Genomic DNA, 23,471 nt, shown 5'->3' with positions numbered 1-23,471 from the left:
GTAAAAATAAATACATGCATCACTCATGAAGTACAAGGATTTTAACGGTTTGAATTCAACGTTTGAAGTCGATCCGATATACTTTTGAAGTTGTGCTCACCAAACCCTCTTGGTGAGCACATCACACCCTAGCTTTACTCAAATATTAATATTGTTTGTTTGATTGTTATTGTGTGTTCAGTACTTTTATTTTTAGTTCCAGGGGTCGTTCTAGGATGCTACCTTAACATCCTATTTTGTAATTTAACTTTCTTTTTAATATATTGTTGGGTGTCACACCTTCAACCTTCAACCTTCAAAAAAAAAAAAGAACGTGAAGCAGCTAGAACAACTAGAAAAAATCATTGTTACATCTAGTAAAAACATCCGTATAGAAGAAAACACATTGGTACACTAATAAAAGTATTAAAAACATTAATGCACTAGTAAGTTCACATATAACTAAAAATCCATCAGCATATATCAAAAGAGAGCAATCTAAATTCTATAACAAGAAATGCAGTTCTTTCTATCAAAATGCAAAACTAATTTTATGATGTTTTCCTTGTCATTATCTATCTAAATACAAAAGTTTTATGTTTGGATGCTATGTCAACTTAATTCATTCCAATCTTTCACAGTATTTCTAGATTAATTATGTCCTGCATAAAAAAGTAGAATATAAATATCAGAAGAGACCATATACAAAAAGGACCCATAACAACACATTGCAAATAAACAAAACCGCCTATATAACAAAAAAGGAATATAGTAATATTTTAGAAAAGGCAGCATACCATCTGACTAAAAGCGGTGTTAAAGGCCAGATAGTACTTGAATCATCCTACAACAATAGAAAGCTTTTGAATGTTTAACTTGTATGAAATTAACAAAATCAAGTAAAGGTTACTTGCATAATATGCAACAAAGTGGGCACTCACCATTAAAAGGTCGGTGAAACTAGATTTAATTTCATCGTGTGGTTGTTTTCCAGACATCCTCCAACAGAATTAGAAGTTAAACCTAGTACATCCAATGCCTATATAAAATGTCAAGTGTCAATACAAAAAAATAAGGAGAATAGCTATGAGTTTTTGTTTCCATCAATTTATGAGAACATTAAATGTTATACTGTCGGACCGGCTTTACATGAGACCTAGCTAATGGAATGGTGAAATGCACACAACAAGGGCAATTTGGTCATTTTTTAGAACAATGACCAAATTTCAGCTTCTATTATTAGGGTCAACACTCCCATAATACAATCACATTTAAGTAGATAACAAATTAACATAATCCCTCAAAATCCGAAGTCATCTTGCCACTAGAAATTTATCAAAAGCACCCTCATAATTTTTCAATAAAAGGAAAGAAATGCTTGAAGAAACAAAAATGTATACGTGTGTGATCAATATTAGTGTTTTTTACTGAAATAATTACTGAAATTGACAAATTTAGGGCTATTCCACATAAATAATTTAATGAAATAATAGATAGTGAAATTGACAAATTTGACCTAGAAATGTCATCCTGGTATGATTTTCTATGCTGCTTAACACTATGTTTGGATGGAGAGTAGAGGATGGGAGGGGAGGTGAAGAATGGAATGGAATGTAATAGAAAGGAAAATTAACATGTTTAACCTTTTCGTGTTTGGATGATTAATGAGGAAAAATAAATTTAACTTTCCTTTCCGTCTTGTTTCTTGTTCGGTTAATTAAAATTATAGAAGGTTAATCAAATGATTTAAGTGTATTTGACTATTATACTCTTTAAGATTTCTCCACTCATAACTGCATCTCTGACCTTCATATTCTCCTTTCTAATAATGTCAGATTGCATCGGTACCAAACGATGACTCTCTAAAAACAATTATATCGGTACCAACACTTGATGATCATTCCGATAAATCAATAGTCAAGAACAAATGAAAACAATGATTACCTTGAAGAAAACCATGCGACCAATTCTAAATATATAGTTCAATTTAAATAAGTTGGAAGTCCAGTACCGGTATCAAATTGAAAAAAGAAAAAATACTGACAACATTTAGATGGTGAATGTGTTCAATTGAGCCCTTAAATTTCTAGAAGTATCCATTTTACAAAATCTATAGAAAAAGGAGATAATAATTTATATATAAATGAACAACTAATATAAACAAAATAAATAAACAACCACAATAACTTAATACAGTAAACAAAAAAAAACCATAACCATTGAATAACAATTTAAATATCACTGGGAATGTAAACTGGTAAATAGAGGTACTTGGGCTTCAAATTGTGACTTGGTTTATCAAGGTAAATGGAGGTACTAGTGCTAAATACACATGCTTCAAATTGCAAAAGAAAAAAAAAAACGTAACTTTAGAAGAATAATGTATAAACGGCTATGGAAAAACAATTCTGACTCCAAACTTGATGTATAAAAAATAAAGAAGTTTGATATAAAAAAAAAAACCTAACCTGCTCAATCAACTACAGTGGAGGCTGCTAGGTTTGAGGTAAAAAAAACTTCAATGATAATTATATAGAAATAAGATATATAGGACAGGGCATTTGTGTCATTATTTTTGAAAATATTTACAACAAAATTTCTTTCCATCCGTTACACTCTAAATTGGAAGGGAAATCAATTCTATTAAGTATAGTTATACAAGGTTAATCATTTCCCCTCCTGTACTCCTCACCTCCACTACAATTTTGTCAACCAAACATGATTGGAGGGAAATTTTTCTATCTATTCCATTACCTCCCCTCCTCTACTCTCCATCCAAACAAGGTGTAAGTTTAGTTGGGGTTTCTTACACAAATGGTGCAGAATTTAAGGTCTACTTTGATTTCATTTCCAAGCTCAAATTAGGGGTAAGAAAAAGAGAGACTTGGTAAAACGCAAGGCAAAAACATAAACCAATTAACAATGGGGGGAAACACAGTAAAGAACATCAACCTTTACAGCTTACTAGAACACAATGTGAAATACATTACCTTGGTAGTGAATATTGAATAGTGCTGCCTATGGGCTCTATGCACCCAAAACAAATAAGAGCAGCTTGAAATTATGCTGCAACTGGCACTCGCATTCCCTTAAATAAAACCTTCAGTGCTGTATCAGCGATATTAGCATCCCTATTCATGTGACTATGTGAGTCAATTTTTCCAAAAAAAAAATTCTGAGCTGATCAGCATTGAAAAGTGATGTTAATTATTCAAAGAATAGTCACATCTAAGTAAATAACAAATTTTTATAACCTTTCAATAGAGTCATCTTGCAAAGTGACATGACCAGATGCACTGCTCAATTATACTCTTTTAAGCTCAAGCAATGGAAAGTCCAATTTGGAAATTAACTGTCAAAAATCAAAAGCTGTTAATAAACCAGTTTGTTCCTTAGCTTTGACTTTAGAAAACACTGAAATGATATTATATTTATATCTTCTCTAAATGTGGTTGGCGTCCAGAAAAACATAAGTTGTTGACACAATTTTTTAAATAACAAATTGAAAATTAAAATGGCATAAAAAAATTAACCTTCTTACCAGCTTTAGTATTGAGCAAGATACATCCAAAATACATATTACTAACTGTTTGTACTAAAGACAATAAAATAAGGGGAAAATCTCACATACCAATTGCTTCATAACTCTACAGCTTGCTTACATCTTTTGGCATGACACATTTAGTTGCAATTTCAGTGTTTCCAGCTTCATTGAAAGAAAAAGAATAAAGAATGAAGAAATGAAATTTTCAATACAAGGAAAGAAATGCTTGAACAAACAAAAATGTAAAGGTGTGTGATCAATATTAGTATTTTTTACTGAAATTGACAAATTTAGGGCCGTTCCACATCAATAATTTAATGAAATAATAGATAGTTAAATTGACAAATTTGACCTACAAATGTCATACGGTATGATTTTCTATGCTGCTTAAGTTTAGTTCTGGTTTCTTACACAAATGGTGCTGAATTTAAGGTCTACTTTGATCTCATTTCCAGGCTCAAATTAGGGGTAAGAAAAAGAGACAAACATGGTAAAAAAAAGGCAAAAACATAAACCAATTAACAAAGTGGGGAAACACAGTAAAGAACATCAACCTTTACAGCTTACTAGAACAAAATGTGAAATATATTACCTTGGTAGTGAATATTGAATAGTGCTGCCTATGGGCTTTATGCACCCAAAACAAATAAGAGCAGCTTGAAATTATGCTCCAACTGGCACTCGCATTCCCTTAAATAAAACCTTCAGTGCTGTATCAGCCTGATCATCTGCAATAATTGCTCGAAGTTAAAAGTTGACGGGGGTGAAGCCCAGGAGGAGGCAGGCGAGGGAACGCTCCCAAGAGAGATACTCAACGCCAACGCCAGAGGTTGTTGCTACAACTGCTTTTTTCAATTAGGAAAGGGGTGAGGGTTAGAAGCAAAGATAGTTCGGAAAAGAAACATGATGCTTCAAGCCTTCTATGCAAATTTACTGTGTTAACTTCCAAACGAAATTTCCTTCCAATTTAATGAAGAATATTTTCTGACAATAAGAGATCATTCGATTATTAAAAATGAACAGTCTGTATTTCCTCTTACGACAGTAGAATTTGCCTTTTAATAATAATAAAATCACAAACCTGATTTCATTTCTTGCAGATGTCAAATTTTTTTCCATGTCAGGACAGCCACAACCACGAACACACACATAACAAGGCCCAGGTGGAATCAACCCATCTGGCAGATCATTAAGCAAATAACAATTTTCGATTTCCAACCTTCTAAGTGATGCAATGCTCTGCTGGCCAGTATGTGGCTTTTCATGGGAGGAATCCCCAAAGGTCTCAGTAGATAACGCCAACTGCATTCCACCCATTGTTAGTGATATCAAGGCTTGACATGAATAAATTTCTAATGCAGCCAACATATGTAGATCCCCTAGTCCAGTAATCAACTCAAGGTTGTCACAAGAAACGATCAGCAATTTTTCAAGCTGGGAGGATACCTGCTCCAGCTGCAGAACTTGAATACTAGAACATGCAACAATGGTGAGGTGTTTGAGAGTGTGTAAATTTTCGAATGGAAGAGATTGAATATTAACACAACATTCTAACAAGAGTTCTTGAATTGACCAGAAGGAAGATCGATCACTCATCCAGTTAGGTACTGTGGCAGATGGATACCATCTTACTGAAAGTTTTTTCAGGTTAGGATGTGGTTGGAGGCATTCTAGCAAGGAAAATGATACTACATCATCTGCACAAACTAACCCGCCCATACAATCTTCTGGTATGAGGCTTAACCTCAGCTCTGATTTCACATCATAAGGCCACATGTAATATCCAGGATCCCAGCATAAATCCAAAGTTTCAATTTTGCACTTATTTATCAGGTTAGCATGCTGGGCATCCTCTAAATTACTCATGTTTTTTAATCCTCCAATAGAGAGTTTCCCTTCAAGGTCCTTCATATCCTTTAACCAATTTATAGTTCTTACTCCCAACCATGCTGCCATTGTCTTTATTGCCGGAAAATTAACAAAACCATGTGGGACATAATTGAGCTTGCCATCAGGTAAATCATCATATGAAACACCAAGAGACAACAAGTTAAGCTCCTCTAAAATACTGAGACAGCCTATTGTATTAGGCAATGCTTGAATCCGATTAGAACGAATTGTTAATGCATGAAGGTTACAGAGATTTTTGATATCTAAAGGGATTTCCTCTAAATCATCACTTCTAATAACTAATCTCAGTAAGCTACTAAGTGAACAAAGGGATTTAGGTAGCTTCTTAACTCTTCCAGATTTAATATATAGAAATTGTAAGTTAGCAAGATTACCAATACTTTCAGGTAGATATTCGAGGTAAAAACAATCAAGAATTAAAGTTTGCAAGTTGTAAAGGAAGCCAATGGTAAATGGCAACTTTTTCAGACGTGAAGAGGTAATACAAAGATAGGCAAGATGTCTCAACTTGTAAATGGAGTTAGGAATCTTTGTCAAATTATACCCTTTCAGTTCCAATACAGTAAGTGCTCGAAATTCAATGACGTTACATATGGCTACTTCTCCATAACATTCTTCATAATTTTCTGACTGCTTCAAATTTAGGTCCAACGCCTCTGTATTTTTTATACAGTACTGGTGCTCCAATTCACTGCTGCAACCTCTCAGATCCATAGAAAGAGTTTTTAAACCGATCAGATTTTGTTGGTTTTGTTGGAGCATTTCATTTACATATCCCAAGAAACCTCTTGCATATAAATGGTATACTTCTCTTGGAACATTTCCCTTGTGAATATCAAGTGGCTGATTGATCTCCACTGTATAATGTTCATTCTCAGAATTATGTCGAGCAAGGTCATGGATTATGTCATGTAACTTACAGCATTCTGAAGATTGACTTGAAAAATCATCAAGAATCGACCTCTCTTTTAACTCCTCATAATATTCACCACCAATTTCTGTGATTCTTCTTTTGCCTTTGGACTTGATGTAGCCATGAGAGATCCATAATTCTATCAATTTCATCTTTTCTAATAAGTAATCTTTTGGGTACAATGAGCAAAACAAGAAACATGGTTTAAGGTGGTCAGGTAGACGAGCATAGCTAATCTGAAGTGCTGGGAATATATCATTCGATGGATTTGATTCCCAAATATCACTTTTTAGAATCTCTCTCCAACCCTCTACATCTGTTTCATGGCTAAGGAGGCTTGCAATCAACTTCACAGCCAATGGTAACCCACCACACTTTCTCATAATCTCCTTTCCAATATATACCAAGTGTGTTGGCACAATGTCACTTGTACCACTAGATGCGTAATACTCGAACAACTGCCAACATGAACTTTCAGGCAAGTTAGTTGGGCTAAAACAAGCCGTTGATTGCATGACATCAGCAACATTTTTATTTCTTGTTGTCACGAGAATTCTGACCATCCTTGCTTCCATAAAAGAAACCCGAAACAACTCCCAAAGACTTTGATTCTCATTCCACACGTCATCTAAAACAAGCAGTATTGTTTTTCCCTTCATAGTTTCTGCAAGCTCTTCTTGCAATAGGCTCAACGCTCTAACACCATAGTTGATTTTGGAGATCGATTCAACTGTTGCTTTAATGAGTCTCCTGACATCAAATACTTTAGAGACACAGACCCACCCAAATAAATCAAAGCACCGAGAATCCCTTAAATCTTTGTAGACAAGTTCGGCAATGGTGGTTTTTCCGATGCCACCTTTGCCAATAATTGAAATAACCGAAAATGATTTTTCTTTTTCAGATAGTAAGAAATCAATAATCTCCATTTTTTCAACATCTCTGCCAAAAATGCTCACCTCATCCACCATGTGACCTGTTGGGAGTCGTAAAATGTTGTTTTTCAGACGCCTTCTTATTTTATTAATCTTCTGGTGATCAAGCTTGATTGCTTTGACAATATTTTCAAAGCGTTCTACCAAGGAGACCATTTCAAAAGCCAAATAGAAAAGTTGTAAATTAACCAATTTGTTAAATCCCTCGGGAAAGCATTTAATCTGTGAGCAACCAGTCATGTTTAGATACTGGAGGTTGTAAAGGTTACAAAAGGACTCCGGCAATGTTTCAACATATGTGCCAGAAATATCCAAAAACTGAAGATGCTTTAGGTTTCCAATGTTTTCAGGTAGCTTCTTAATTTTGCATCTTGCAAGAGATAATGACCGAATATTTTTAAGCACATTGCACCAGGTTTCTATTCCAGTAATGCGACAACTGTTAGGACCTACCTTTAGAGAGAGCAATTTCTTATATTTGCACAACTCCTTTTGCTCCTCCAGCTTTAATTTCTTGTGAAATACTGATACATGCCGAATATCCAGAGAGACTTTCTCTTCAGAATGCCCATTTTCTAGGCAAAAACACTCATCTCTTGTTATAGATAGGCACACATCATGCATCAGATCATGAATCACATATTCATTGCCTGTGCCATGTGCAAGTGTTTGGAAAAATCCTCTCCTTACAAGGTCAACAAAGTAACCATTCGCCAATGTTCTCAATTCATTGTCATTATCTAGAGGTTGGATAAAACCTTGCATGATCCAAAACTCTGTTAACTCAGATTGAGTGAATTTAAAATCCTTCGGATAGAGTGAGCAAAAGGAGAAACATTTTTTCAGATGAGTGGGTAAATACTGATAGCTCAATTGAAGTACGGGAAGTATATCATGTTCCCTTTTTTGTAATTCCCACATTTTACTATCTTTGATATGCAACCAGTGTTTAACATTTAAATTTGTTCTCAAAATATCTCCGATTGTTTTGGCAGCAAGCAGAGATCCTTTTAGCCTTTTACAAATTTCCTTACCAATAACCTCCAATTCTGGATTAATATAGTTTGAGTCAGCAACCGAATCAAATGCACAGCTCTTAAAGAACTCCCAGTAAATATGCTCTTCTAAACCCTCCAAATTTATAACACCTCTGGAGGCTATACTTGTGCCTGAAATTTCCACACATTCAGGAGACCTAGTTGTCACCAGCACTACACTTCCCTTAGATGCTTTCTTCATTGGTGCCAAAACACTTTGCCAGTCCTTGCTCCAAACATCATCAAGAACTAGCAAAAATTTCTTTGATTTTAATATCTCTACTAAAGCCAATTGCATGGCGTTGAAATCAGTAAGATTGCACTCTTTTCTAGTGGCCCACTCAATCATTTCTTTAGTTAACCTTACCAAATGAAAATTATCAGAGACACACACCCACATAATTAGATCAAAGTACGACTTTACACTTTTATCATTGCAAACCATTTGCGCAAGGGTAGTTTTCCCGACGCCTCCCATGCCTACTATAGATAATACTGACATATTCCCTTTCTTATCCGTTCTGCTGCTACTCTCCCCAATATCTGAATTATGCATGCTCACTATTTTCACTCTCTTCCTTTTACGGGATCCATAACTGGGAACTCCCATTAAACGGATCACTTCGTTGAACTCTTTATCACGCCCCCACACATTAGATATTTCAAGAAATGTGCTTGTAATAGGTCTAGCAGTTGGGCTAAATTGGTTGGGATTTTCTGGTATACCATGACGGTCACAAACTACTTTCATTTCATTATAGACTTTCTTAAGCCTATCATGAACCACTTTTACTTTGGTCGGGAAATCTCTCATCCAGTTAGTCAAAATTTTACTAATACCTGGGAAGCTCTTTTCAACTTTATTTTTTAATCTTTCGTACTCCAATTCATCTACTATGCTTTCGGCTTCATACACGGAATCTTTAAGCTGGTAAAGGAGCCTGTCTATGGGGTCATATATAGGCAATCGCCAGCATTCCGATCTCTCGATTAGGCGCCGTGCCTCAGGCAGTGCCTCACGAAGGTCTGAGAAGTAACTATCGACATTGTTGCTACTACGCCAAGAATCAACAATAGGTTGGCCAATGGTTGACACCAAAAATTCGACTAACTTTTCCCACAAGATCATTCTCCCCTGTTACAGTTGTCAACCAAAAGGGAAGGATTAGATAATTAAGTAGTGCAATAAGAAGCAAAAGTTTGTCTTTTTGTTTTTGTTCTCTCCACCTTTGCTCATAATTTTTTTTTGCAATCCATGATGTATTTGCTAAGGTTAATTTAATTAGCAAGTTTTCTAAGACCATTGTTATTAATCCAATGACCCAGTTTACATTAAAAGGGTAAATAACATATGTTTAAATTAACAGGTCACACTGTTAGAAGTTCCTTCTTCCCTTTCCCTTTTTCTCTTTCATACTACCAATTTGTGCTTCCTTTGATATCTAGACTAAAATTGAGATTGCTCTAACCATAATATGGGCAAACTCAGTCAAATATGTGATAAATCGGTCAAAACAGTTACAGAATTTGGCCAATTGTTCCAATTCAGCCCCGATTATACCAGTTTTTGTACATAACTCGCCCAGCCGAGTCAACTAGGGAAAAATTAGCTCGCCTCCGGCCGACTTAGCTGATCAATTTTCCAAGATAGGGTTAAGATACTATGATTTATGTGATCAAAACCTACAGATCTAATCTCCCAACAGCCAATTAATCGATAATTAGAACTATTTAAGATAATTTACAACGATCCACAATCAAAATAGATCGGAGCCCCAAAACGGATCCAAGTTCCTTCTGACTCAATCAGCAAGTACTATAGAAACTAATTAAGCAAAGACAGAACTATAAATAGATATAATTTGTTAAGTAAATATAAACCCACAAATTAGTTACCAAGTTATGATTAGCAACACTGCACTTTGCTAAGGATGATTGATGCTAAAACTGGATCAAAATTGACGCTTAACCACACAAAAAGAGGCGCAATTTGCTTACCGTTCTCCTGAATGGAAGATCGGACTGAGAGTCTGAGAGAGAGACGGCGAAGAAACGCAGAGCGGCGGACAGAGAGGTGGACCAGTTCTATGCAAAAGAAAAAATAATGGGGAATCACTTTTTCAAAGTCAATCCGTATTATTACGAATATTAAAAAGTTGTGCTTATCCCTCGAAAACGTTGAAATTACGTATCTCCACCTCTAAAATTCATAATATCATATTTACACTTCTAAAATTTTTTCTGCACGAATATCAAAGCATAATAATAGTATCTCTCGGAGGATTATATGGTAAAGAAAAAAAAGCGTCGACAGCAGGGTTCGAACCTGCGCGGGCGAAGCCCAACAGATTTCAAGTCTGTCTCCTTAACCACTCGGACATATCGACAATTTTGTTGTTTTATTTGTTGTAATTTTAATATTCGTTTTTAATTAGCAAACAGTTTTATTACCGTTCATAACTTTTTATCAGTCTTGAGGTCGGATGTAATTGAGTTTTTTTTTTTCGATTGATTTTTTATTTCAACAATTAATTTCCTTTTAATTTATTGGAGTTTTGCTGATAGCACAATGCTAATGGTTAGATCACATATTTTATGTTTTAAACAGTAGATCTAAGTCATTTAATTTAATCTATATACGAAGATGTTATAAGAAATTAACAGTCACTATTTTTATTTTTATTTCAACTATTTTTGGCGATTTACAAATATTGACCAACAATATTTGTTTGCTATGAAAAGAACCATCTTTAAAAAAATAAAAAAAAAGCATAACTTATTTAGAGATGACTTAATATAAAGTAATTATATATTTTATAAATAAATTACACTACAATAACTTATTCAGCATCTCCAATCACAAAATTTTAGTTTCGCCCTATCTGTGTAAACAGTTAATATTTAGATTATTAACAAACTTAAGGCGAATTAATCACACAAAATTATAGTTTTGCCCCTGTCTGTGTAAACAGGAAGTATTTAGATTATAAACAAACTTAAGGCGAATTAATCACACTTCGATGATCTCTAAATCGGAAATGTCAATTGAATTTAAAGATCCTTCTTTGGTGACCATGAGTTCTACATTGCCTCTCTTTTGCTGAGGAATTGTGCTGATCTTCTGTCGTTCTTCTCCGGTCAATTCCCAATCGAAGATTTCCAAGTTTTGCCGGAGTCTTTCCTTTTTGAAGCTCTTTACCAGAATGCTCACTCCTTGCTCCAGCAGCCATCTCAGTGCAATCTGCAAAATTTAACATATTAGTACATACAAAAATGTTGAAGGTTCTTGAGAGAGATTACATTTGTTTGATGAATTTTGTCAATAGCATCTGATAATTTGGATCAAGATCATATGATACTGAGTGTTTACCATCAATCATTTTTATAAGAATAGGGTTAAAATGTCTTATTGTTTCGCTCCAATTATGTCTCATATTTTTATCTCCGTTTACAAAGTCAAAATAATCTGAACTGCTCAACATGATATTCATATTAATATGTGTTTGGAAACCAAATTTTATATTTTTGCAAATAAATTTACTATTTTGTAGATAGGTACAAAATCACCGTTATTAAGAAGATCATGGACAAGACAAAAAAAAAATGATTTTGTACATATCTAGAAAATAGTTAAAAAAAAAAAATTCAAAAATATAACATTTGATCTCCGAGCATATTTTAATATAAATATCATGTTGAGCGGTTTGGATCGACTGTTTGCACTTTAAAAATGGCGATAAGAATGTGATACATGATGTGACACAAAAATAACCCTACTCATTTTACAATTAAGCAAAAAATCAGCACATTTGTGGCAGAATTCTGTAACAAAGGCTTCTAATCATGCACGCACAACTTACACTGTGCAATTAGCAACAAGATAAACTGAAGGCAAGCTTGTGCTTTTACAGTAATCTATAAATTAATACAAAGAACAGAAAAGTACCTGTGCAACAGATTTGCCTTTAGCATCAGCTATTTCTTTGAGCACATCAGATGTCAATACTGGATTAATACCAACATTCAATTGGCCTCCCAATGGAGAGTATGCTGTTATACATATCCCCTTCTTTGAACAATACTCTCTTAATTTTTGTTGCTGCCATGCTGGGTTCATCTCAACCTGTATTAATTCATATAATTAACTTTGGTTACTATAATTCAGGCAGAAAAGTACTGTAAACATACAACTGTAACATTTCTGAGGTATTTGTGACTCTACATTTGCATTGTGTTGATGATTATTATGAGGCTATGGTAACTATGGTAATATGCATATTATGGATCGACCTGTACTATGGATTCATATCTTTTGAGCCTTGTAATATTACACCCAATTCCAAAAAATGCCAAAAAAAAAAAAACAACAACAACAACAGCTATTTCGAGCCTTGTATCTTATAAATAGGTTTTAATTAGAAGTATTGTAAATATATGACAAAATAATCAGTGAAATTATCCAATGTATCTCAAATTCTAATACATTGCATTTACCTGGTTAACAGCTGGAGGTACCTTAGCAAATGAAAGTAGCTCTTCAAGCTTTTTTGTTATGAAATTGCTCACTCAAATGGCCTTTGTTAAACCCAACCTTTGGCATTCTTCCATTGCTCCCCATACACCCTTTAGGTCTAGTGGGACAACATCTTCTCGTTTGAAAGGGAATGAACCCGGTTCGGACTTCACACTCAACGGCCAGTGGATCTGATACAAATCGAGGTAATCGATTTTCAGATTCCTATGAAGCAAGATAAGTAAATGAAGAACCAACAAATTCAGATTTTTAGAAAATGTTTATACCAGTTAAGAGTTGTGCAAAATATAAACGGTACAGGAATGAGGCTACAGTACTATGCATAGCGCATATAAACCTGTACTATGAATCAATATCTCTACTTTTGAAATTAAAATAATCAATCCGAATCGTTCAAATCAACATGAATTCCATATAAATATGTACTTGTATATCAAATTTTACATTTTTTACATTGATAAAAAATCACTTGATCCAAAGAAAATAGATCATTCAAAGTAGTGATTTTTTATCTATTTAAAAAAAAATAGTAATTTTTTTTAAAAAATATTTATAGAAGTTAGTCTGCAAGTCCATTTTCATATGTAAATCATGTTGAACAGTTCAGATCCATCGACTATTTTGGACTTTAAAAATGAAATTATTGATTCATAGTATGGATCAATATGCGCCATGCATATTACCATAGTCTCACTCAACAGTACTGAAAAAAATAATTCCAAGTAAAATATAAACAGCAGGTATATATATAAACTCACCTGAGACTGGATTTAATGGAAGAAAGAACGAGCTCCGGGTGGTTCTCAGTGCACCAGAGCTTGGAAGTGATGAACAGCTCTTCCCGTGATCCTATGAGGCCGAGCTTTACGGCCTCCTGTATGGCCTCCCCTAGCGGCTGCTCTGTCTGGCACACGGAATCAGTGTCAAAGTGGCGGTATCCAACTGCAATCGCATCCAGATACACTGATTTTGTTTTCTCTGGTACGGTCGGGAACTCAGCAGCCCCCATGCCGACTACCGGCATCACATGGCCGCTGTTGAGTGTGAGTTTCGGAATCTCTTCACTGGTTGTCATCTCTCTGTTTCTCTTTCTGCTTGTGTATACTACTGTATAGTTGTTGTTTTTTTTGTCATCTCTGTTTTTCACTGGTTCTTCATTCTACTAGCTAGTGGGAGATATTTATATATATTATTAGAAATTGATAATTTAAAGTTTTGAAAAAGGAATTGATAGTTTTTTTCTTTGAAAAATAGATGGAAGCACAATAATGGTACCGTTCCAGTAGGTGCAGGTTTTTGAGATCACAATTCACACCAATTGTCCGGTTCTAGTATTTTTCAGACGGTAAATTACCCGAAAACTACTGGAACCACACTATTGGTATGGTTGTAGAATTTGTTTTTGGAATATATTTTTCAAAGAAAAAAATAATCAATTTCTTTATTGAAGATTTGAATTTCTTAAAGGAAAAAATCCATGTGGGTGATAGCAAGGAGATGGATTAGTGGTACAATGGCATTCCAGCAGCACAAGAGGTTCTATGTCACATGATTAGTCAAACCAAGAATAAAAGAAGTATTTTATTACCACTGATCCTGATTGAAGTGTTTGGCTTTTCCAACAAAAATCAGGTTTTCTCCTCTCCAGTTCAACAGCATTATTTTATTGGTCCTATGCTAATATGGACTGTAGAGATCACAAAGTATTTATTTATTAATTTGTTAAAAAGAAATTGTTTTTTTTTTTTCACAATTTAGTTTGCTTATCTTTTTAGATAAAATGAGGTATAAGTCTTTTAACTTTAAATATTCATAAGAATCTCTCAATATCAAATTTTAAAACTGCAGCCTTTCATACCAAAGATATTATCTTAGCTCTAAATCATACTACTTATGATTTGATAGAAGTGCTATTCAAAGAATGTGCAAGGTATCCAAATTGGTTGATTTACACAATGATCTACTAATTAAAGTTCTCAATTGCAGCTTCCAATTAGATAATTTATTACTGGTTCCAACAAAAAATCTCACTCTTCTGAGAAAAAACTATAACTACAACATATTTGAAAAAAAAGAGGAACAAATTACTGATCTACTTAATTCTACTAATTTTATGTGATTTGGTAGATTTATATTAAAAGAATGTCAAAGCTCTTCCAAATGTTGCTTTACACAGTGCCCTATTAATTAACTGTCCCAATTCCAGCTTCTTGGGAGATCATTTATGAGTGATGCAATGGTACTATGCATAGCATAGATTGGTCTGTACTACAGATCGATATTTTCATTTTCAAAGTCTAAATAGTCGATCTGAACCGTTCAACATAATCTTCATATGAAAATGTGCTTTCAAACTGAATTTGACATTTTTTAGAATTTGTTTATTATTTTTTAGATAGGTAGAAAATCACTACTTTTGAATGGTCTAGAGTTTCTAGATCAAATGATTTTCTAACTATCTAAAAAAATAGTAAAAAAATTAAAAAATGTAAAATTTAATCTACAAGTACACTTTTATATGGAGATCAAATTGAACGGCTCAGATCGATTATTTGGACTTTGAAAATGGAGATATTGATAGATAGTATGGACCATTATGCACAATTCATAATACCATAGCTTCACTCATAATTTATAACCAGTTCCAGCAAAACCCTAAAAAGATAATCTTTTTGGTAAAATTAAAAGTATAAATTGCAACAGATTTGAAAAAAGAGGCAACAAATTACTGATCTGCTCAGTAGTCAGTTCTACTAATTTAATGTGATTTGGTAGAACTATTCAAAGAATATGAAATGTCTTCCAAATTTGTTGCTTTACACAGTGCCCTCCATACAGGTACCAAAATTTTGAGAGGCGGCCGCGATTTCTGCAAATCCAAAACTCAAAATAAGATTTTTCAGAATAAATATCTACTACACAAACATTTAATATTTTTTTTAAATTAAAAGATACAGCCTAAAGAAATGCTTCATTCAAGGGGTATATTGAAATAAGACTACAGAAATACCCAGTACTCACTATCCTATATCATTACTGTGCCAGTAGTAAACTTGCGAAAATCTACTATTTCGAGTTATCTTTTCCCCTATTATTTCAAAAATCTACTATTACTTTTACCAGTAGGCTACATATTTTTTATTTTGTTAATAAAGGGTAAAATGGGTATTTTATAAATTTAAAATGAGTTTTAATTGAAAAGTCAATAAATTTGATAAATTTGTGAGTTTCTCAAATTTAGAAGGGTAACTATGATACTATAAATTTTAGAAGGGAAAATAAGTAATTGCAAAGTTTTTGAGGGGTATACGAAATTCCTCCATAATTTCAAACACAATGTACTGTACTGTGGGCAGCATTGAAATGAACTATAAATACTAAGCAATTCAAAATTTCCAAGACGAAATTTCTTCAGAAAATAACAAACAGGATAAATTATATACAACATTCAAGGGACTAATAACAAAATGAAATCAAAAGATTCATCGACTTATTACCTGAAAAATCAATGTGAGTTGATCTTCGTCATGTAATATCAATGCGAGGCTCCAATAACATGTGATTGGAGTTACGCATTCATTCAATACTGGCTTTATAATCTTGCCCATTGGTATAAACTTGCGATCAATTCTCCCACTAAATAAATTTGAATAATTTAAAACAAAAGCACTGTAACAACTTCCACTGAATAATAAACTCTTATTTTATTGGTGTTATCAATCATATTTTAAGAATACTACTGCTTAATTTTAATTTTTAACAAATACAAAATAACATCCCGATATCAGTACTGGCATAACAAATTGACAGATTATAGCTTTACTTTGATAATAATAAATGCAGAAAACAATTAAAAAATAAAATAAATTAAACATGAATTTAAACCATTAAACAATTACTGCAAAGAAAATGGAAGAAGTTTTTTATGTTAAAATACAGAAATCAATATATTACCTCCAAAAATGAGTTTCCAGTTGGACCCCAAATGATGGCATAATCACAACTGATTCTATAAAATAGAAAACAATAATAAATACAGAGGCATACTAACAAAATAATACAATGATCAACTGATTCTTAAAAAAGTGTATTTGTGCATTTATGTGTCATTCTATATTCACCATATGTAAACTTAATTTTTTTAGGTCATATAGTTATAAAATATTTTCGGAGGGCATAAAAAAGAAAACAAAAGTTTATTTTACATTCCAGAAAAAAAAAAAAAATTGGTTTTCCTGATGATTTTCCAAATAAACTTTGATATAAAAACCTCGTTACCTTTCTTGATAGCCTTATATCGAAAAATCATAGCAAAAACAACACCAAGAAATAATCTCCAAAAGGAACCAATACTTAACTTTTCCTGAAATTTCAAATATAAATTCATAATTAAAACAATCTTAATTAACTTATATTGATGTTATAAAAATTTGCCTACAGTTGAAATTTAACTAGAAGTAATTTTACATGGGATATATGAATTGATTATTACCTTCCCAAATGGCAACAATAAAATATTTGCCAGAAGAAAAGTTTGGCCAATATAAGAGAAGAAAACCCTGATTTTGCTCCTCTCAACAAAAACATCATGTAAGTCTACCTCTTTATTAGGGGCATTCGCGTCATTTCGCACATAGTTGCATGTATCAAAAGACCAAGCCTGTTTATTTTTCATCTTGTACTAGACAGCATCAAAGAACAATTATTTTTTAAACACTGACTGATGGAATTTGGCCCAGAAAGGTAACCTGTTTACATTAAGTCATATCAGTAAAATTCAGTAGAATTTTATTTTCTGTTAACTGACAGTTTCAGTTCAAATCAACTTATACCAGTACAAACCCTCTGTTACCAGCAGGGACCAGGCAGTGGTTTTCTTGTTCTCCAAATCAAGTCAAATTGTATCAATAAACACTGAATATTTTTCAAATTTGTACTCATTTGCGACAGTTCATGCGAATTTTACCAGTATGTCATAAATTCTGAAAAATATTTGATTTTGGATAAAACCCAACATCTTCTTTTTGGATAAAATCCAGCAAACCACAGACTTTTGTAGGAAAAAATTAAGAACTAATAGAAGAGGAAAATCTTACAGCCTAAAGAGGGGAGAGAGATGGCGCACAGATGGTGAAGAGGTGCGAGAGAGAGGCGCTCCATTCCAAGCATTCCTGGTCGGAAGGGGTTAAATATTCTAACAGAGCATTTTTCACTATGTACAGCGCACAGACTATTGAATCATAATAGCACTGCATGTGGTCCGTGCACTGCATGAAGCTAAAACTACTCTGTTAAAATCTGGAGCCCTAGAAAAGCTTCTCCACTGCCGTCCGATCTGCTTCAAGATCCGTGTTCTGTTGATTCACACGAATATTTAAGCGGACACACGGATCATAAAGTTATCGGACGCACTCTCCTTCTACTCGGTTCTAAAGAAGCTTAGATTCGGGCCGAGCTTTAAGCCCGGCCCATTAATGATTGGTTTCTTCTCGGCCCGTTTGTTACACTGGGTGCTCTGCCATATAGCAAACGGATCCGTATCCTCCCAGGTACCCGACTCAACACAATTGAAACGAACGGCTCAGATTTACTCCTAGACGGTCGGAATTCGGGATGACAGAGAGAGCAGGATGATTTGTGCTTTGAGATGCGTGCCAATCCATTTTCGGACCGTCCGATTCAATTCTACTCAGTCAGTTCACCTGAGGCTGAGGGGATACGAATTCATAGCAGACTTACCCTTGAATTACTAAGCGTTGACACAACAAGTCAACATGAGTTTCTTAGAGGAGATCAATTTATAAGTTCTCTTCTCTCAACCTTTATCTTAATAGTTGAGATCAAGATATATAGTCAGGATCATTTTGTGTGCAAAAAATATTTCCCCATGGAATATATAATTGAAAAATATCTCCCAATTAATGGGATATTTGAATTGAGTTTGGTTAACTCACTTAAGTTTTAATTTGTTTAATTTCTTCTTCCCATGATGTTTTATTTTTTTTACTATTTTGCTTGACTTATTTTTTGGTTGCAAAAAAGTATACATACCCACTAACTTTTCAAATAATTAGATTTTTTTTTTAAAATAGAGAGAAAATTTATTAATTTTAAAAATTCTTGCCGACAATGCAATAACTATTTTCTATCAAAAATATGTCAAATTCAACAAAGTTTTCGCATCTTAAGCAAGTCAAATCAACCTTCCCGATTTTAAATATTGAAATTTGAATTTTGAATCAAATTTACTTTGCGTTATACTAGAAATGAAATCAATGTCAGCATAAACACCCCCCCCCCCCCCCCCCCCCCCCCCCTCTACGGATCTGTAGTATTGATCAATGGAGCTCACTATGCGGTTTAATTTGAGATTTAGCCTCAGATGCTTTGAGGTTCAGGCTAGCGTAGAGGGCAGCATTATTCATTATTTGGCTTTGAGATTCGTGCAATGTTAAAAGAACGGTCTGGATGAACCCCTAATACTCAGTTTTGAGTTTGGATATGGACCGGCTGATCAGAATCAGTACGAATATTATAAAAAATTCCATAAATTCTACATCGGATCAGATTGATCCGGATTAAGATCCGACGGTCAGGACCCAAAACAAAATCTTGAGTTACTTTAGGGGATCCAAAACACACACACAGAGACACAACACAGAATATTTGACTAGCAAGTATGAACCATTAAATTAATTACTTGAATTTGCATGTGTTTCAACGCAGTTTAAAGGCGTTGAAAGGAGATGAGGGGGGGTCAGATCAATGAAAGGTGGGGCTGTCTATTTATGTCTTTCCAACAGTACAAGTGTTGAAAAAAAGCCACACAACAGTACAACATGCATTGCACCTCCTCTTAAAAGTTTAAAAAAGGTTCCAAGCTTAAAGCATGCTTGCATGCTCCATTTAGAAATTCAGACCATCTGTTTCTCATCTCTTCTCTCTAATTCTCTCCTGTGATATGGACAGCTGATTGAATGTTTAAATGAATAAAAAAAAGGAGGCGTGAGATGTCTGGACCCCACTTCTTGTTGCTATTCAACTCAACACTCAATTCTCTGTTACTCTTTGTCTAATTGTCTATTTGTTATATATATATATCTTATAATGTATAATTAGGTTCCCATTGTATATGTAAATACTAATCAAGCTGAAATATGCCCAATTTTTTATATAACATTTAACATGAAAGGGGTTTCTTTTAATTGTTTTAAAGACCTCATTTGTACTTAAAGAAGACTCAACATCTGTATATATCAAATCCAATTTGATTTAGAGGATTCTCTTGATACAATATATTTTTTTAGTGAAGTTAGAGTCAAGCCACAAACTAATTAGAGAGCATTGTCTTTTACCAGGAGACCGAGAAATGCTAGTTTCTTTTATATGCTACAATATTTTAAAATGTGCAATTCAAATATTGAATTTCAACCGTTGCTCATGTTCTTATTAATCCTTCTCCAGGAAAACTTAATTTGAGGTAAAACTTCAAATATATTTGAGTTCCTTTATACAAAACCATTGCTGCGTTCAAGGGCGGATGCATGATTTTTGTCGGGAGGTGGGTGGTGGCAATAGCAAAGCGGGTTCAAATTCATTAGCTAATCAAATACTAGATGAAAAAAACAATGCTCCGACCTATAATTTCTAACGCTCCGAGTTATAATTTTTACTACTCTAACTTCTATTCCTAATTATCAATCAGAACTAAAATTTTTTATTATAATTATAATTCAAAATTTAACTCAAATTACAAATCAAGATTCCAAAGGGAGGGACAAACTCGGTCCAATCCTATATATTTCTATAACAATTGAAAATCCAGGGGGACAGTTGTCCAGACATATGTGGGTCTTCCCTGACTGTGTTCATTACTAGAGCTCTTGTTCTTGACCGAAATAAACTTCAAAAATTATATATTTTTTTTCTCTTTATCAAGATGTTTATTCACCAAGCATGTAGTTTTCATTTGGGTTATTGGTATAATTATAGCTTGCGTTTTTAAGCCAACATCAAGTTTTGTGTTCATGTTTACATGAAGTCCAGACGATGAATGATAGAAAATGACAATTGGTTTTAGATTTACTTGATATATATAAGAAACAGAAATAGACAATTATATTGCGAAGACTTGAGATGCATATGTATCAAGTAACAACAAACACACACGCTGCATTCAGCATAAATCAACAGTATCTCAAAATACTCAACTAGAAGCAAAACCATGAAACAAATGACAATTTGCAGTTACTCAACTAGAACCAAAAATAGTACATACAAACCCAAACACAGCTTATCTTGAGTATATTACTCAAAAGGAAACAAAAAGAAAATAAAATAACTAGAAAGAAGAAGAAGAAGAAGAAGAAAAGAACTAACCTCAGATCCAAAAAACTATACTAGCTAGAGAACAATTACTTCAAATGAAGACAAGATAAATATGTATTATAGAAGCCTCTAATGAGGTAATTAATTAACTAATCTTAAATGGTATCTTTCCGCTCCGGACGCAACGGGAAGAGCTCCAAAGTACCGTCGCATCTCTCTTTCTCATCTTCGTCCAAAGTAGCAGCATTCCAACTCCTACACCTTTTCTTGTTTCCTGCCATACTACACTCCTTCTCCATCTCCTACAACACATCAATCAAATTAGGTTTTTCTTAATTTGATAAATTGTTGCAGTTAGCATGCAATTCTTTTTGACATGAAATGTAGCATTCATCATATTAGGTTTCTTTTAGGAAGAATATATATGTTAGCAGATTTCATGTATAATTATGCACATGCAATTGGATGTTTAGTATGAGATACCATGTTGTTGAAAGATGGAGAAGGTGACACAATATCGGTTGTATTTGCGCAAAGTGCGAGAAGTGCCGAGCGTTTCTGCTTTTGCCGCTCTCTGGCTTTGTGGTTTTGGAACCAGTAAAAGACATTCTTGCCCTCGATTCTTCCATATCGACTGAGCTCGGCTGTGATTCGCTCTATCTGGTGTGCACTCGGAGTACGCATACCGCCTCGATACAGTGCTTCTAGTATTCTTATTTGCTCCGGTGACGGATTCCATCTCGTCCCTCCTGACTGTGTCTCAACCTACAAAATATTATGCATGGTACAAGTTCAAGCATCATTAATTTGTTACTATACAATATATATACAAGTTGATATACAGTGAGCATGTTGTTGTTTTTTTTTTTGGAAATAGGCATAAAGCCCATTTCATTAATATGAAAACATTAATTACATTACAATAAACTACTTAAACCTAGAAGATTAACCCTTTATCCTAAAAAGCCCTTGTAAATGAGATCTCTGAGCATGTTGTATATATAGGTTATTTATAATTTCTAATTCAACATGCCTACATAATTGAGGTGACTGTACAAAATACAAGAGAGACCATGAAAAAATTAAGTGTAGTCATACTACCAGTGTAGCCGTGAGCTTGCCGGATCTCTGAAGGGATCGGCCGGAATTCTTGAAGCACCATAAATCAGAATTGAACTTTGAAGGAAGAGATAGGTGCCATTGGTTGTTACTTATACTAGATGGGCGTGGAGAAGAGTCAGTAGCGTGTACTAAGCTTGAAGCATTTATGAATAAATGGTGAAGCTTCATCTCTCTTCTGAGTGTTTGTGTGCTGTGTTGCATGGGAACAGAGATAGTGATGGAGAGAAATTTCATATTTATATGGCATTGAAGTCAAGTGATTAGTTTGAAGGCAATTGAGAGGCATTGCATGTGCTTATGCTTAAAAAGTTTACTTTTATGTCGGTTTGGATAATTAATAGTTGTTAGTTGATAAATATATACATCACTGTTTTGAATTAGGTTAAACCGATAAGGCTAAGGGGCGCCTGATTTTTATGAAATAATAATTATTAATTATTAAATTGCAAAAAAAAAATAATAGTATAAACTTAATATTTTTAATATAATCATAATTTTAATTTTCACATCCGTATATTTAATGCAAATTATCTTTTTCTCATCTACTTATTATTAAGTAAACTGGCAATAAATATTATTAAAAAATATTAAATTTATTAAGTTTCCCAAGTTTAATTAAATTGTACTAATAAGATGAATATTAAGACAATAATACATGATATATATATATATATAAATTTGAATACTAATTAAAATAAGGGGTTATAAATAAAAGAAAAGGCCAGATGTGGCTAATAGTAGGTTAGGTATCCTAGTTCAATTAAAGAGGATATCAGGAGCAAAATTAAAAGGAGCACATGTGACATCGATTTGGCCCTCAATCATTATGTATATTGAGGTAGGCATTAACAATTAATAATTAAACATCATTTCATGCCAAAATTTGCTGCTCATCAATAGCAAGGTTTTTGTAATAAAACTCAAAGTTTCTAAATAGCGATTATCGTGTTATAGCGGAAAGGCTAAAAAAAAAAACTATTGAGTATAACGTAGCTATAACAAAAGCTATCTTACATGACATTTTTTGTTTAAAAAAATATATTTTATATTTCTACTAATTATCAACATTATCTAAAGTCTCATAGAGTAACAAGTAACACAAAATTGATTAAGGAATTAGAATATTCATATTGAATAAGTACAAAGTCCAAATTGTTATTCAAAATAT

The 23,471-nt window shown here is 33.6% G+C and overlaps 3 protein-coding genes, 1 non-coding gene and 1 pseudogene across 9 annotated transcripts; all 5 read right to left on the bottom strand.

Moving 5' to 3' along the window:
- Positions 1-385: 385 nt before the first annotated feature.
- Positions 386-10,459, bottom strand: LOC144546291 (uncharacterized). 5 transcript variants are annotated; one of them, XM_078294856.1, is made up of 9 exons: positions 10,318-10,459; positions 4,605-9,454; positions 4,116-4,368; positions 3,611-3,685; positions 3,234-3,331; positions 2,970-3,122; positions 921-1,018; positions 777-839; positions 386-641 (listed from the first exon to the last, which is right to left on the bottom strand). In XM_078294856.1, the coding sequence occupies exons 2-3, from the start codon at positions 9,446-9,448 to the stop codon at positions 4,335-4,337; spliced, it is 4,878 nt and encodes a 1,625-aa protein (XP_078150982.1). In that variant the 5' UTR covers positions 9,449-9,454; positions 10,318-10,459; the 3' UTR covers positions 386-641; positions 777-839; positions 921-1,018; positions 2,970-3,122; positions 3,234-3,331; positions 3,611-3,685; positions 4,116-4,334. The 5 variants fall into 5 exon arrangements, with proteins under 5 accessions (XP_078150982.1, XP_078150978.1, XP_078150981.1 ...); XM_078294852.1 differs by having other exon boundaries at positions 777-823; XM_078294855.1 differs by having other exon boundaries at positions 777-823; positions 2,970-3,110.
- A 165-nt stretch (positions 10,460-10,624) lies between these two features.
- Positions 10,625-10,706, bottom strand: TRNAS-UGA (transfer RNA serine (anticodon UGA)). Its single transcript has one exon. It is a non-coding gene; the product is annotated as a tRNA-Ser (tRNA).
- A 400-nt stretch (positions 10,707-11,106) lies between these two features.
- On the bottom strand, positions 11,107-14,571 carry LOC144546536 (7-acetyl-epi-neemfruitin B aldo-keto reductase-like; annotated as a pseudogene). The gene is made up of 5 exons (XR_013508823.1): positions 14,129-14,571; positions 13,612-14,019; positions 12,814-13,057; positions 12,266-12,442; positions 11,107-11,560 (listed from the first exon to the last, which is right to left on the bottom strand). The product of XR_013508823.1 is annotated as a 7-acetyl-epi-neemfruitin B aldo-keto reductase-like (transcript).
- A 54-nt stretch (positions 14,572-14,625) lies between these two features.
- LOC144546537 (uncharacterized) lies at positions 14,626-18,062 on the bottom strand. Its single transcript, XM_078295084.1, has 6 exons — positions 17,950-18,062; positions 17,346-17,601; positions 17,132-17,216; positions 16,808-16,862; positions 16,351-16,489; positions 14,626-15,722 (listed from the first exon to the last, which is right to left on the bottom strand). The coding sequence occupies exons 2-6, from the start codon at positions 17,526-17,528 to the stop codon at positions 15,612-15,614; spliced, it is 573 nt and encodes a 190-aa protein (XP_078151210.1). The 5' UTR covers positions 17,529-17,601; positions 17,950-18,062; the 3' UTR covers positions 14,626-15,611.
- A 3,152-nt stretch (positions 18,063-21,214) lies between these two features.
- LOC144546526 (WUSCHEL-related homeobox 4-like) lies at positions 21,215-22,492 on the bottom strand. The gene is made up of 3 exons (XM_078295074.1): positions 22,283-22,492; positions 21,665-21,946; positions 21,215-21,483 (listed from the first exon to the last, which is right to left on the bottom strand). Exons 1-3 carry the CDS (start codon positions 22,469-22,471, stop codon positions 21,337-21,339), a joined length of 618 nt encoding a protein of 205 aa, XP_078151200.1. The 5' UTR covers positions 22,472-22,492; the 3' UTR covers positions 21,215-21,336.
- Between the last annotated feature and the right edge of the window lie 979 nt (positions 22,493-23,471).

The sequence above is a fragment of the Carex rostrata genome, chromosome 29 (genome assembly GCF_964058835.1).
Source record: "Carex rostrata chromosome 29, lpCarRost1.2, whole genome shotgun sequence".
Lineage (NCBI taxonomy): Eukaryota > Viridiplantae > Streptophyta > Magnoliopsida > Poales > Cyperaceae > Carex > Carex rostrata.
This window is presented reverse-complemented; position numbering and strand designations above follow the sequence as displayed.

Coding starts and splice junctions, on each gene's coding strand:
- LOC144546291 (XM_078294856.1), bottom strand. CDS start 9,448: ATGATCTTGTGGGAAAAGTTAGTCGAATTTTTGGTGTCAACCATTGGC. Junction 4,369..4,604: donor TCTGCAAGAAATGAAATCAG/GTTTGTGATTTT, acceptor AATTGAAAAAAG/CAGTTGTAGCAACAACCTCT.
- LOC144546537 (XM_078295084.1), bottom strand. CDS start 17,528: ATGAAAAATAAACAGGCTTGGTCTTTTGATACATGCAACTATGTGCGA. Junction 17,217..17,345: donor TATTGTTGCCATTTGGGAAG/GTAATAATCAAT, acceptor TTGAAATTTCAG/GAAAAGTTAAGTATTGGTTC. Junction 16,490..16,807: donor CTGGAAACTCATTTTTGGAG/GTAATATATTGA, acceptor AAATTTATTTAG/TGGGAGAATTGATCGCAAGT.
- LOC144546526 (XM_078295074.1), bottom strand. CDS start 22,471: ATGAAGCTTCACCATTTATTCATAAATGCTTCAAGCTTAGTACACGCT. Junction 21,947..22,282: donor GCAAGCTCACGGCTACACTG/GTAGTATGACTA, acceptor AATATTTTGTAG/GTTGAGACACAGTCAGGAGG. Junction 21,484..21,664: donor CTCCATCTTTCAACAACATG/GTATCTCATACT, acceptor GATGTGTTGTAG/GAGATGGAGAAGGAGTGTAG.